At 39.1% G+C, this 15,693-nt stretch overlaps 1 protein-coding gene and 1 pseudogene across 1 annotated transcript; one reads left to right on the top strand and one right to left on the bottom strand.

Annotated features, from left to right (window-relative positions):
* Positions 1-2,773: 2,773 nt before the first annotated feature.
* LOC113930918 (RNA polymerase II elongation factor ELL2-like) lies at positions 2,774-12,798 on the bottom strand. The gene is made up of 2 exons (XM_035725644.1): positions 12,733-12,798; positions 2,774-4,988 (listed from the first exon to the last, which is right to left on the bottom strand). Exon 2 carries the CDS (start codon positions 4,976-4,978, stop codon positions 3,098-3,100), a length of 1,881 nt encoding a protein of 626 aa, XP_035581537.1. The 5' UTR covers positions 4,979-4,988; positions 12,733-12,798; the 3' UTR covers positions 2,774-3,097.
* On the top strand, positions 8,435-10,051 carry LOC113930919 (annotated as a pseudogene).
* Positions 12,799-15,693: the final 2,895 nt, after the last annotated feature.

The raw sequence follows: 15,693 nt of genomic DNA on the forward strand, positions 1-15,693 counted from the left end.
CCACTGCCAAGTTGTGAGCTGCACCATAGGGGAGATGCCCACATGGCAAGGAACTGAATTCTATGTCTGACCATCATCTTGAAAGCAACCAAGGCTCTAGCCCAAAGCTCAAAAGGAATTGATTGATTCAGGTCAATAACTCCAGAAGTGATATTGGAAGTGGATCCTTCCCCAGTTGAGCCTCAGATGAGACCCCAGCCTTGACCAGCATCTTAAATGCAGCATCATGAGAACCCTGAAGCAGAGGAACCACCAGAAACTGTGCGACAATACATAAGTGCCTGCCATTTTGAGTAGCTAAGTTTGCGGCAGTATTACACAACAGAATAATAGTAATTAATTGCAACTGCCATTTAGTAAGTGTCCAGTACACACCAAACATTCTGCTGTGTGATAATATAGCTAACTAGCTAGCTAGCTAGCTGTATGGTGTGTAGGTAGGTAGGTAGGTAGGTAGGTAGGATGTTTTATATTTCAAAAAATAGCATTTATGAGAGTAACAAAAATAAAATTAGGAAGCAAGCCAGTGATTTCAAATACTGTTTTAAATACTATTTCTTTGGTGTGAAATTATTTATGCACATTTTCTAGTTGCACTTTTGTTTTAACATCTCCATCTCCCCTTTTAAGTCCATTTACCTCCAGTCTGAATTATTACAATATTATTTATAAAGAAACAACTTTCTTGTGACAAAACATGGTACCTATCACAAAGATAAGAGAGCTAGAAGTTAGGTCAGGAGAAAATATACGGATGGAAATATGGAGAGGAAAAATAGGAATTACAGAAATGACCAGAAGAGACATAAGGAAAATGAAAAGAAAATGAGAAAGCATGGTGGAGAAGCAATACTTACAGATATATTAGTAGAGAATTTTCCAAGCCCAATGGACTGCATCAAGCCATGGTTTCAAGAAACACTCTGAACCCCAAGCAGGATAAATAACAAAAATCACAACTAGATACATTTCAGTAACACTGCTGAAAACGAAAGACAAGAAGACAAACCTAACACATAGGTAGAAACACGTGACCATCAAAGGAGGAACAACGAGATTGACAGCTAATTCCCTCCACGTGGATAAAACAGCCAAACAAAAATGGAATTATATTTTTGTACTGCCAACAAAAGTAACCAGCAGCTTAGAAATCTGTATCTAGTTAACCTGTCCTTTAAAACTAAAGATCAGTTAAAAGCACATGCACACTAAACTGAAAGGATTCACTTCCAGAAGACCCTACATTAAAGGATAAAGGGAGCTTTTGAAGAAAAAAGAAAATCATCTCAGTCAGAAATAAGAAAATGGAGGAAAGCCTCAGAAGCAATGGAAAATGCATATAAACCTAAATAACTCTGGACCATACAAAGACATTAATAAATTCCTGTGGGGTTTAAAAGACATAGAAAATGAAAACACATGAAAATAAGCACACACATGATAGAAAGGGGTAAACATGAAAAAGTGTTCACAGCAACATTGCTTGTAATAACAAAAAATTAGAAACAACCCAATCTCTAATAACAAGAGGATGGATAACTAAATGATGCTGAGGTCACATGATGACCCAACATGTAAGCGAGAAACCTAATAAGCTACAGCTTTATACATAAGCATAAAGAAATCCCAGAAGCATAAGAATGAAGAAAATGAGGTGATGACTACATATAGTACGCCATCATTTTCATAAAGATTTAAAAACTGAACATTATACTGTTTAGGGATGCTTATAAATATAGTGGAAGGATTCAAAAAGAAAAGCAAGGGAAAGATAAATGTAAACTTGAGGAGGTGTTTACCACTTTGGGGGAGGCAGGGACACAGGGTAGATGAGAGGAAAACAAAGGGATTGGCAACGGTATTGGGAATGTTCTAATTCCCAGTTCGGTTGGTAAGTTTTCATTTTATCATTAGGCTTCCTAGCGTATGCAACTTATTCTTTGGTATGTACCAATTGTCTTTTGGATGGTGGAGACAAATATCTAATAAAGACAATACTCAAATTTGGGAAAATATTTAAAATCTTAAATTTGTAGGGCGCCTGGGTGGCTTAGTTGGTTAAATGTCCGACTCTTGATTTTAGCTCAGGTCATGATCTCAGTGTCCTGAGATTGAGCCCCAGGTTGGGCTCCATGCTGGGCACAGAGCCTGCTTAAGATTCTCTCTCTCCTTCTCCCTCGGCACCTCCCCCCCAAAAAAAAACTTAGATTTGTAAACATGTTTCCTATTTGAAATGACAGTACTTTGAAAAGACAACTTAATTGAATTGTTAGTTCAAAATCTTTGCATGTTTGGGGGCGCCTGGGTGGCTCGGTCAGTTAAGCGTCCAACTCTTGATTTCGGCTCAGGTCATGAACTCAGTGTTGTGAGATCGAGCCCGGCATCAGGCTCCGTGCTGGGTGTGGAGCCTGCTTGGAATTCTCTCCCTCCCTGTCCCTCCCTGTCCCTCCTCCCCACTCACATGCTCCCTCTCTCTCAAAAGTCTTTGCATGTTTGACCACATCACGTGTATTCCCCAAGATAAATACAAGTAACATATTTAAGCAAGGTCAAAAATAAACTTAATGAAATGAAAATGTGTACTGTTTGAAGAAATTGTGGTATTTTGCACAAATTTCTAAATGTCTATGTTTTAAGGTTGCTTTTGCATTAAAGATTAAAAAAAGACACTAGCGTTTCATATTACTCATTATAAGTTTTTATTTTTTAAATGTGTACAAGTTTTATTCAAAGACACTGGATTCTTGATATTTTTTTTAAAAAGGGAGTGAAAACACACATTTTATGTGTAAAAGGGATCAGATGAAACAGCTTTGAAGGTACAGACAAAGCAAAGTAAAAGGAAGTGAAAAGTAAATAAAGAAAAATGAAAATAACATAAAATTAAAATAAACATAAGTCAACATAAAATCAAATAAACAAAAAAATCAAAAATGAAAACTAAAATCAAAAGGAACATAAAAAGGAAGAAAACTTAAAATGGTAATACTGTTTCAACAAAGTGGTTTTATCCCTTTAGAATCCTAGAGCAAGCAATTCAGCATGTTAAATAAGTAAGCTCATATTTATTTATTCCGATCCTAGCTCTGTTCCAGTGCTATGATTTTACACGCTGCTGGTCATAATCATTTATTAATCTTTTAATGTGAACCAGCTTGTTATAAAGATACTGGCATCTATGTTTTTCCGCACAATAATTGGGATTAATCTGTCTCATCTTCTGATATTCTAGAGAGATTATTTTATTAATATCCTGATATTCTTTTGAATCTGGAGAAAGGTGCTTCCTCTTTGAATCAAGGTTAATAAATATTCTAGCTAAAGTCAGCATCTTGGCATACAAGCTCTGATATTCATCATATTCTGCTCTAAATTCCTGCTCATACTGCTGACGTTGCTCAGAGGAAACTATAGTGACATAGTTAGCCAAATAATCTGGGAGCCCGGAGGCTGCACCACCAGTCTTCCCAGAAGCAGTGCAAACCTCTTTAACTTCGTTTGAGTTTGGCTTTGCACTTTCACCTTGTCTTTCTGGATCTGTCTTCTGTCTCCCCATCATCTCAACATTGTACTCTCGGTTCTTTGCTTCATGTTCCACAAATGTATATTCAGACTTCTTATCAGACATCAAAGGTTTTTTCTCCACAGGCTCTGGATACATCGCTTGAACTGAAATAGAGGGTAAAATTTTCAAGGGAGGATGTTTACGCCACTGGTTCACAAAGATTTTTCTATTTTGACTAAAGCTGGCAACACGTGAACCTGGAGCCCCAGGTCCTTCTGCATTGCCACAGGAATTGCTGCTGGAGCATGCAGGCTGAGGAGGATGTGAGGAGGGAAAGCGGGCTGTGGGCCGCGGAAGACGGGTGGAGTGGGCAATAGCCTCAGAATGGCCCGAGAGCCCTACAGCAGATTTTGCTCTGGTGTTATTCAAACGGCCATTTGGTGTTGACCGTATTGCAGTTGTCAGGCGAGATATTCTAACTTTTCTCCTCAACAAATTAACAACACCTGCACTGGAAAGCTGTTCCTGGGATGTTCCAGCTGTACTGGAACCTACAGAAGATTCTGTGGAATTGGTACCCGTCGCGTTCTGAAATGCATCTACTCCTCTGGAAAGCACCAACTCCAATGACTGCCTCTCTAACTCATTATATCCCGGCCAGTCTTTTTGGAGCTCCTTAAAAACACAGTCCTTTAAGGTATATGAAAAACTCTGAGTATTCAGGTTGGCTACTTGGTGCAGAATTTCTCCAAGGGAGTTCATTTCATTTTTGGTGATGCCGTCTTTCTGAAGCCGAGCAAGCAGTTCAGGTTTCTTGTAGTCCTTCAATGCCAATAAGTGAATCACCCTATCCCTGTATGGTCTTGTGTGGACACTGCTAGCAACTCTTGACTTGCGAATTGTGTATGCAGGGTTAATAGGAGCTGTTCTTTTTCTCTCAGGCACTGGATCTGGAGTGGCTTGAGGTGCTTTCCGAATTGGCATTCTTTTCACTACATATGGTTTTCTAATTTCTTTCCATTTGCTGCAGGTTCCATCCTCTGCCTGGATGCTTCTTACTTGTGTCATCTGATAGGAGTTGGTTGTTTTACACATCATTTGATCCTGCATCAAGCCCAGGCAACTGAACTGTGAGGGGCTGTAGCTTGAGATGGTTTTTTGGGTATGGTCTTCATGGTTGTCTTTATTCACATTTGACAACAAAAAGTTAAAGTTGTATACATCAGTGGATGAATCATCTGGGGGGATTTTGATAAGCTCTTGGAATCCCTGGAACTGAAGAGAAGCTTGAGGGCGCACTGTGTTCTCATGGTTCTCAAAAGAGTCAGTTGCCCGAATGGCTGGTTTGGGAAGCTGTGTAGGAAACACAGTGACATTGTCCTGCCTGGGCTCTAAGCCATCTCCTTCCTTTACTGCCACCTCTCCTTCCTTGTTTACCAGTTTCCCCAGTGCTCTGCCTTCATAGGCTGCCATATAGTCATATCTGTGAAGATCAAAGTTCAAACAGTAAAGTACTTTAGAAAACGATAACTCTCCTTGGCATATATAGAAATATATATATATATATATATATATATATATATATATATATATTTCTTACTGCTATCATTTCTAAAACTGTAATTCTAAAAGATTTTTCCCAACAGAACAAAGGCAAGAAGTGCCTGGTTGAGATAGTACCCGGAGAGGTAAAGCTGGTTATAAAGATCTAATCACTTTCTGATGTTCTCCCTTTCACATTTTAGTCTGTCTTTAGGAGAAACTGTTACCCATCGCTTCTCGGCCTTTTGGCGAAGATCAAGTGTAGGAGAAACTGTTACCCTAACTGGGAAGTGCTAAATTATTCTCTGAGCTCAGTGCATAAAAGTCATCTCCTCCCAGCAAATCCAACATCAAGTCGAGGTCCTTGGTGCGGGGATTAATAGGTGGTACAAGCTAATGGAACTAGAGGAGACGGCTTTCACACAGCATGATTAGAAGTAAGTCCTCCTTGCATTTACTCCGACATGCAAGTGGGCTGTTGAGTCCCTCTGGAGACTGGAGCCTGGCCCATCAACCGGGGCTCTCATTTCATAGCTAAATATATTATTTTGTATTAATAGTGTATAAAAGCCAAAATGTTAGAGGTACTTGTTTCTCTTTCTCAACTCTCTAACCATTACCAACGAGTGGAAGGAACTTTCATCTCCTTGGCTTGCCACTTGCATCCATTATTCTGCTTCTTTGCACTCCTCCCCCAGAGGATCCTCAGCACATCACAGGATTATCCAGGTGAAATTGCCCATGCTGAAAAATTCTTGCAGCTAGGCATTCTAGAGGTGTACAATTTAATCACACAATATACACAGATTATAAGAAATCATTCCAACCACTTTCACACAAAAGATATTAGGCACGATTCTTCTTCCTTTCCCCCTTCACATTCCCAGGCCATCTTATTTTCAGTTTTGCCTCCCTTAACTGCTGGCGTCACTTTCCACCTTATCACTCATCTAGAAAAAGCTCAGCATCATCTTCTACTACTCCCTCAAACATACTTCTCATTAATCTTCCTCCAAAACACCTAGTCAGCCACCAAATTTCCCATTCCTCCAATAGATAGTCATTGAGTATCTATCATGTGCAGATAGTATTCTAGATGCTTGAGGATATTGCAATGATCAAAAAAAGCAACAAACAAAAAACCTTGCTCTCAGAATGTGTACATTCTTATTAAGTTTTTCTGCACAACATCTCACATCCACCCATTCTTCTCTCATACCACAGCCATTGTCCTAATTTAGGCCAAGAACATCTTAGCCAATATTATGTACTCTTCTTAACTTGATTTCTTGCCTCCAATCTTTTCTTGTTCTAAACCACATTCCAAATTATCAACAATGATTCCAACCAACTTTGCTTTAAAACAAGTGATGGTTTCCTCTACTTAAAGAATAAAATTAATGAAAAGGTGCTCAACATCATTAATTATCAGGAAAATGCAAATCAAAACCACAATGACATAGAACATTAGAATGGCTATGATCAAAAAGAGAAATAACAAGTGTTGGTAAGGATGTGAAGAAAAGGGAATGCTTGTGCACTGTTCCTGGGAATGTAATTTGATGCAGCCACTATGGAAAACAGTGTGGAGGTTCTGCAATCAATTAAAACTAGAAATACCATTTATCCAGCAATCCCACTTTGGAGTATGTACTCAAAAAAAAAAAAATGAAAATCAGATCTCAAAGAGATATCTCTACTCCCATGTTCATTGCATCACTATTTACAATAGCCAAGACATGGAAAAAAGTATCTACCAATGGATGGATAAAGAAGATGTGATATATGTATATTCAACCATGAGAAAGAAGGACATTCTACAATTTGTGACAAGGATGGACCTAGAGGGCATTGAGCTGAGTGAAATAAGTCAGACAGAGAAAGAAAAATACCATAACCATATGATATCACTTATATGTTGAATTTGAAAGCGCCAAACCCACAGAAACAGACTAGAATGGTAGTTACCAATGGCTGAGGGTAGGGGGAAAAGGGAGATATCAGTCAAAGATACAAACTTCCAGTTATAAGATGAATTAAGTTCTCAGGATCTAATGAAAGACACAGTGGTTATATTTAATAATACTGTATTATATAATTGAAAATTGCTAAGTGAATAGATCTTAAATGTTCTCACTACCAAAAAGAAATGGTAATTAGATGACATGATGCAGGTGTTGGCTAATGCTATGGTGGTAATTATTTTGCAATATATAAATGTATCAAATCAACATGCTGCGTACCTTAAACTTACACAATATTATACATCAATTCTATCTCAATAAAGCCAGAAAAAGAGAGAAAAATTTAAAACACTTTGGTGTGGCATACGAGACCCTTCTTATTCTGTCCCCAACCTACCCTAAACTTTGTGCCATGTATCTAAATGCTACATTGATTTGTTTACTATTCTCTGAATATGCCCCCAGGTTTGTTCCTACAGCAGGCTTTCACTTGATAGTCCTTCTGCTTACTAATATTCTCCCCCAGATCTTTGCTTGCATTGCTCCCTTACTTTATTCGGAGTCCTTGCAAGACCATTCTGTCTAAAATAGTAATATATGCACATACCCACTCCAGTGCTCTCTTTCTACTATCTTCTCTTCTTTATAGAATACTTACTACTTAATATTATGTTACATATATCTGTTCATTTAATGTAAGTCACCCTTACCAGAACGTGAGCTTAATGCAAGCTTGGATTTTATCAGTCTTTTGCACTGTTGCATCTCCAGTGCCTAGAACAGTGCCTGGCACACACAGTGAGTACTCAGTACATATTTGTTGAGCAAATGAATACATCAATGCACTCTCGTTTTAAATCTCACTCATGCTGGGTTCAGCCACATAATTTCTACTCCACCTTGGAAGGCCAGTTCAAATGTCACATCATATAGAAGACTTTCCTCTCTTCAGAACTAACACTTCCCTTTATTATAATCCTAGAGCACTTTGTACTACCTCTGTGAAAAACATCACAAAGTGAATCATCTATTACTAATGTGTTTGTCACTTCCACTAGACTCTGGCCTCTACATCCCTGGCAAGTACACTTTACTCACGTTTGCAAGACCCTTCCTTTTTGTCCCCAGTCCCTCACTCTGGAAGTAGCAGGTGCATAGCAGAGGGCACCCTCTTGATGTTTGTCGGAAGAATGAATGATAGTAGTACCTTTGTATTTCTCCCAGCAAAGATATATTACTATCAGGAAGTTATATGAAGTCTGTTAATGTCAGAGAAATGTTCTGTTCTTTAAGATGTTTTTCATGATTCTGTTAACTTCACGGTATATTTGTATTTTAAAAAGTGAAATCACTGTTGGACACGCTGAGCGGGCTCTGGGCCCTCCGCACGCCGGCTCTTCTCCTCTCCCTGTGCTAGTTAGCTATGGCGGCCGTGAAGACCCTGAACCCCAAGGCCGAGGTGGCCCGAGCCCAGGCTGCGCTGGCGCGGTGAACATCAGCGCGGCCCGGGGCCTGCAGGACATGCTGAGGACCAACTTGGGGCCTAAGGGCACCATGAAGATGCTTGTTTCTGGTGCTGGAGACATCAAGCTTACTAAAGATGGCCACGTGCTGCTTCATGAAATGCAAATTCAACACCCAACAGCCTCCTTAATAGCCAAAGTAGCAACAGCCCAAGATGACATAACTGGTGATGGTACCACTTCCAATGTTCTAATCATTGGAGAGCTACTGAAACAGGCGGATCTCTACATTTCTGAAGGTCTTCATCCCAGAATAATAACAGAAGGATTTGAAGCTGCAAAGGAAAAGGCACTTCAGTTTTTGGAACAAGTCAAAGTAAGCAAAGAAATGGACAGGGAAACACTGATAGATGTGGCCAGAACATCTCTACGTGCTAAAGTGCATGCTGAACTTGCTGATGTCTTAACAGAGGCCGTAGTGGACTCCATTTTGGCCATTAAAAAACAAGATGAACCTATTGACCTCTTCATGGTTGAGATCATGGAGATGAAATATAAATCTGAAACTGATACAAGCTTAATCAGAGGTCTTGTTTTGGACCATGGGCCACGGCATCCAGATATGAAAAAAAGAGTAGAAGATGCATACATCCTAACATGCAATGTGTCATTGGAATATGAGAAAACAGAAGTGAATTCTGGCTTTTTTTACAAGAGTGCAGAAGAGAGAGAGAAACTTGTAAAAGCTGAAAGAAAATTCATTGAAGATAGAGTTAAAAAAATAATAGAACTGAAAAAGAAAGTCTGCGGTGATTCAGATAAAGGATTCGTTGTTATTAATCAAAAGGGAATTGACCCCTTTTCCTTAGATGCACTTGCAAAAGAAGGTATAGTAGCTCTGCGTAGAGCTAAAAGGAGAAATATGGAAAGGCTGACTCTTGCTTGCGGTGGAGTAGCTCTAAATTCCTTTGATGACCTAAATCCTGATTGTTTGGGATATGCAGGACTTGTCTATGAATATACATTGGGAGAAGAGAAATTCACTTTTATTGAGAAATGTAACAATCCTCGCTCTGTCACATTGATCGAAGGACCAAATAAGCACACACTCACTCAAATCAAAGATGCAGTAAGAGATGGCTTGAGGGCTGTTAAAAATGCTATTGATGATGGTTGTGTAGTTCCAGGTGCAGGTGCAGTGGAAGTGGCAATGGCAGAAGCCTTGATTAAGTACAAGCCCAGTGTGAAGGGCAGGGCCCAACTGGGAGTTCAAGCGTTTGCTGATGCATTACTCATTATTCCCAAGGTACTTGCTCAGAACTCTGGTTTCGACCTTCAGGAAACACTAGTTAAATTTCAAGCGGAACATTCAGAATCAGGTCAACTTGTGCGTGTGGACTTAAACACAGGTGAGCCAATGGTAGCAGCCGAAGTAGGCATATGGGATAACTATTGTGTAAAGAAACAGCTTCTCCACTCCTGCACTGTGATTGCCACCAACATACTCCTGGTTGATGAGATCAGGCGAGCTGGAATGTCTTCTCTAAAAGGTTGAATTTGAAGCTTCCCTCGTGTCATCGGAATCATGAAGACTCCACAAGTGATCCCAAGAATATAGCGACGGAATTTTTGTCCAAGCCTCAAATAATTTTCAAAAGCATTTTCTTTTCCCATATGAAAAAGAGAGAACACTGACACCTAAAATTCTGAAGTTCTGAAATTAGTGTTTTTTTAAATTGCACTGCAATGTACACACATTAAGCAGGCCGTTTTTACCCAATGAAAAGGATGTTTTGCTTTAGCTTCAGTGATATAAAAGTACTGTGTGAGATAAGTATATGTTATCCACCTTGTTATTAAATGTTCCTTGAAAAACAAATTATAATGGTTTAATAATAATTTCTTCTAATGGATGTATTTTAATTTATCCAATAGGTCCCTATACTGTTACACTTGTAAGTTTTTATAATATAAATACTTTAACTTAAAAAGAAAGTGAAATCACTGTTGCAGAGAGAATGCAAAATATTTCCTCAGAAAACCAATGAACTGCTGAAGTGTATTCGACAATATAGTGTTCTAATGTATGCACAAATGCTTTGTTTGATTCTTCCTGGAGACCTCTAGTAGACACAGGAAGAAATAATATATCCTTCAGTCTCTAAGTCTGCAACCTTTGGGAGAATAAGTAAGCTATCTCTAGGGTAGTCCTGTGTCCAGTGGAAATAACAACAACAAAATATTCGTTAACACAAGACTGGGAAGTGGGGCACATTATGACCAAAAGTACAAAATGATATTGATAGACCTGAAAGAAGACTTGAAAACATGAAGAATTCATGATTTCTGAAAAGAAAGCGCCATACTGTAAGAATGCCAAGTATTTATTAAATTATTCATGAATTTAGTACAATTACAATAACAACTTGAGCAGGATCTTTTTTCTTTAAATCTTGTCAAAACTATTCTAGAATTCAACTGTAAGAAAAGCTAAAACAACTTCACAAAGGAGAGCAAGAACAGGGAGTTAACCCTACCTGGTATTACCACATAAAGAGAGAATAATTAACAGAGTCAGGAACTAGTATAAGAAGAGATTGAAAATCAATGAAAATGAACAGATACCTGAGACACAGAGCCCAGGAATTAAATAGATGATTTATTTTTTTAAAGCTTTTATTTATTTGAGAGAGAGAAAGACAGAGGCAGCCACTGAGAGCAGGAGTGAGCGGGGAGGAGAGGGAGAAGCAGGCTGGGAGCCCGATGCAGGGCTCACAAGGGCCCTGGGATCATGACCTAAGCCAAAGGCAGACGCTTAACTGACTGAGCCACCCAGGCGCCTGTAATAGATAATTTACAAGACCATCAGTAATCAATGTAGAAAAAGGTAGATTGTTACATACACACTGCTTAGGACAAGTTGTCAACATTTTAGCAAGTATATAAAATTGGAATCTCCCTTCAAACCATATTATAGAATGAATTCCAGGTGTATTAAAGAATTAAAATACGAAGCCATAAGACAACAAAAGACTTGAAACTTAAAAGTAATGGTAATGATCACATAGAAAAATGAGCATAATGTATTGCACACAAAATAATTATCACATAAAGAGTACTCAAATTCTATCTCATCAAGCCCCCAAATTGGTATCAAAATGAGGAAGGCTTGAAGAATAATACTTGATTTCTCTGTCTGGAGGCATGCAGGAGAATATCACGCTTGTGACCTAAGTAGCACTGCAGCAAAGTTATTTGTATGCATCGGCTTTAAGAAAAAGTTAATTGATCAAACTGTTGAACACTCTCCAGACTTTCTGATTAATTCAATATTAATGTAATAGTAATAATATAAAAATTATATTCCAACAAAATTGAGTATCTCTTCTAAATTGTCTACTTTGCCATGTTGTTACTACCACGGAATAGATGTTTATTTCAAAGGCACTATGTGATTGGATGGAAATAACAAATAAAATGACTACACAACTAATATATTCTAAAAGGTCATTGGACAATTGCTGTCCCACTTTGGCAAGCCACTCGTAAATCTACCTGGCTCTCTAGCAAATGCCGAAGCACTTACAATGACAAAACGTGATTAATCCATCTCAAAGTAACATACAGTTGACCCTTGAATGCAGGGGTTAGGAGTGCCAACCCCCTGCACAGCGAAAAATCCACATATAACTTCTGACTCCCCCAAAACTTAACTACTAACAGCCTACTGTTGACCAGAAGCCTTACCAATAACATAAACAGTCGATTGGCACACATTTGTACGTTACATGTATTGTATAGTGTATTCTTACAGTAAAGTAAGCCAGAGAAAAGAACATCTACTAAGGAAATCACAAGAAAGAAAAAATACATTTACAGTATTGTACTGTATTGATCAAACACAAATCCATGTATAAGTGGATCCACGCAGTTCAAACCTGTGTTGTGTCACCTGCACTTACTTCTTATTACACTTTAATAATACTTCAAAACCTTCCTTTGACCACTGTGGTCCCTCAACTCAAACTAAGGAGCCCACCAACCCACACACTCTGGGCTATCCTGCGTGAGAGAGCAGGAGGCACAAGGAAACAGCCATGCCAGGTATCCTGGATATCACTAAGACCCAGTCCCCAGCCTGCTTGCCGGCTTTGTCACAAAACATAGTAACCAATTAAATCCAATTTGAGTCACTCTTGCCAGTTATCAAACCTCTTGAGGTCTGGCCTAGTTTAGAACTAATTCTAATATTTCTCACCTATCCCTTGTTTTGGGTCATCATCCAAATCACAAGCTCCAAGGGAGCTCTACTCTCTTCTCTGTGTATCCAACACACTGCTGGGAACTTCCTTTGTCCTGCCACATTCCTACCCTGCTAGAACTCTGACATCACAGTTAGCAGTTTCCTTGAACATTCTCCATCTCTCATCTTAAAGTGAAACTCAACTTTCCCCAAGGATGCTACTTTATCTAGAGCTCTCTCAAAATGAGCCCACTTGTTTTCTCTGACTCTATGTACCTCGGGGCTGATACACATATGCCAGATGTATGTATGTTAACATGTGCTAACATTAATGGATTTGACAGGCAATATTTCCACTAAAATTTGAAAGCACAGACTTGCATGGTGTTATGCTCATGGTTTTGGTCCATGCTTCAGTGTATCTATATGCTCTGATTAGAGATGAACCTTATTCTTCAGGTGACTGTAATGCCTCTTGATTTCTGATTCAGAATTTTATAGCCTTATGAAATCATCTCTTCCATATTCTCAAATTTCTCCTCTCAAAATTTTCACAGTAATCTACAGTAGTGCTGTGATAGTTTTGCTGAGGCTACAACAAAACAGAATATAAGGCCACAAAGACAACTGGAAATGCTCTCATTAAACCAACATGTGGATTATGTTTAATTTAGCACTTCCCTTGTGTAGAAACCTTTTTTTAAAAAAAAAGATTTTTAATTATTTATTTGTCAGAGAGAGAGAGAGAGCACAAGCAGGGGGACCAGCAGAGGGAGAGGGAGAAGCAGGCTCCTCAATGAGTAAGGAGCCCGATGTGGGACTTGATCCCAGGACCCTGGGCTCATGACCTGAGCCGAAGGCAGACCCTTAAAGACTGAGCCACCCAGGCGTCCTGTGTAGAAACCTTTTTAAGGGAAGATTCTGTTCGTAACTTCCTAACTCCCTGAAATTCCCTGTACTTAATGCTGAGGTCCTTGTTTCTACTAAAGCCATGTTGATTTGTTTTTCCCTGTCTGGCTTAGTAGAAAGTGAGTAAAGTCCAATATCAAAATCCCCATCAGGGCCCCTTGGTGGCTCAGTGAAGTGTCTGCCCTCAGCTCAGGTCATGATCCCAGGGCCCTGGGATCGAGCCCCACACCAGGCTCAGCAGGGAGCCTGCTTCTCCCTCTCCCTTGTGCTCTGTCTCACTCTCTCTCAAATAAATAAAACCTAAAAAAAAAAGAGCCCCCAGGAAGCTGAGACAGTAGCCATTCTCCTATATTTTAGTCATTTAACTTTTGATTTCTTTCCAAGTAGTTTTTTCTTTCCATGCAGAACAGAATATTATAAAAACAAATATTTTTCAAAGAACTGATAATAGTTCTAAAAACTCCTTGCTAAGTGAAACGCCACTAGCACTGAGCTTTTCACAATCATGTAATAATCCTAGCCAGACCTGCCTAGCCCATTAGCAAATGGAATTTTGAGCAACTATAGGCACTCACTGGGCTCCAGTAAAGCCCCGCATGTACAGGGCGCATTGGATACTTGCTGGATCAATGCAGTAACTCTGTGGGTTTTTTTTTTTTTTCTTTTTCAAGTCTTTATTTAAATTCCGGTTAACATAGTTTAATATTAGTTTCAAGTATAGAAGTTAGTGATTCATCACTTACATACAACACCCATCACTCATCACAACAAGTCCTCTCCTAATACCCATCGCCCATTTCACCCATCCCTGTGCCCACCTCCCCTCCAGCAACCCTCAGGTTGTTCTCTATAATTAAGAGTCTGTTTCAGGGTTTGCCCCCCGTTTTTTCTTTTTTCCCCTACATTCATCTGTTTCGTTTCTTAAACTCCACATATGAGCGAAATCATATGGTATTTGTTTTTCCCTGACTGACTTATTTCACTTAGTATAATACTCTCTAGCTCCATCCACATCATGGCAAATGGCAAGATTTCATTCCTTTTTATGGCTGAGTAATATTCCATATTACTCTATATCTATGCCACCTCTTCTTTTTCCATTCGTCAGTCAATGGACATTTGGCCTCTTTCCATAATTTGGCTATTGTTGATAATGCTGCTATAAACATCAGGGTGCATGGATCATTTCAAATCACTATTTTTGTATCCTTTGGGTAAATACCTAGTGGTGCAATTGCTAGATCGTAGGTAGTTCTATTTTTAACTCTTTGAGGAACCTCCAAACTATTTTCCAAAGTGCCTGCCCCAATTTGCATTCCCACCAACAGAGCAAGAGGGTTCCCATTTCTCCATATCCTCGCCAACACCTGTTGTTTCTTGTGTTGTTAATCATAGCCATTCAGGTGTGAGGTGGTATCTCATCATGGTTTTGATTTGCATGTCCCTGATGATGAGTGATGTTGAGCATCTTTTCATGTGTCTGTTAACCAGCTGGATGTCTTCTTTGGAAAAGTGTCTGTCTATTCATGTCTTCTGCCCATTTCTTAACTGGATTATTTGTTTTTTGAGGATTGAGTTTGATAGTTCGTTATCGACTTTGGGTACTCATCCTTTATCAGATATATCTTTGCAAATAGCTTCTCCCATTCCATAGGCTGCCTTTTAGTTGTGTTGATTGTTTCCTTCACTGTGCAGAAGCTTTTTATCTTGATCAAGTCCCAAGAGTTCATTTTTGCTTTTGTTTCCCTTGCCTGCGGTAACATGTCTCGTAAGAAATTGCTATAACGAGGTCAAAGAGGTGGCTGCCTGTGTTCGCCTCAAGGATTTTGATGGTTTCCCGTCTCACATTTAGGTCTTTCATCCATTTTGAATTTATTTTTGTGTATGGTATAAGAAATGGGTCCACTTTCATTCTTTGGCATGTTGCTGTCCAGTTTTCCCAATACCATTTGTTGAAGAGACTGTCTTTTTTCCATTGGATATTCTTTCCTGCTTTGTCAAAGATTAGTTGACCATAGAGTTGTGGGTCCATTTCTGGGTTTTCTATTCTGTTCCATTGATCTATGT

This window comes from Zalophus californianus, chromosome X, assembly GCF_009762305.2.
Source record: "Zalophus californianus isolate mZalCal1 chromosome X, mZalCal1.pri.v2, whole genome shotgun sequence".
Lineage (NCBI taxonomy): Eukaryota > Metazoa > Chordata > Mammalia > Carnivora > Otariidae > Zalophus > Zalophus californianus.

What these genes read in the sequence shown, in the direction of transcription:
- LOC113930918 (XM_035725644.1), bottom strand. Translation starts at nt 4,978, where the DNA reads ATGGCAGCCTATGAAGGCAGAGCACTGGGGAAACTGGTAAACAAGGAA.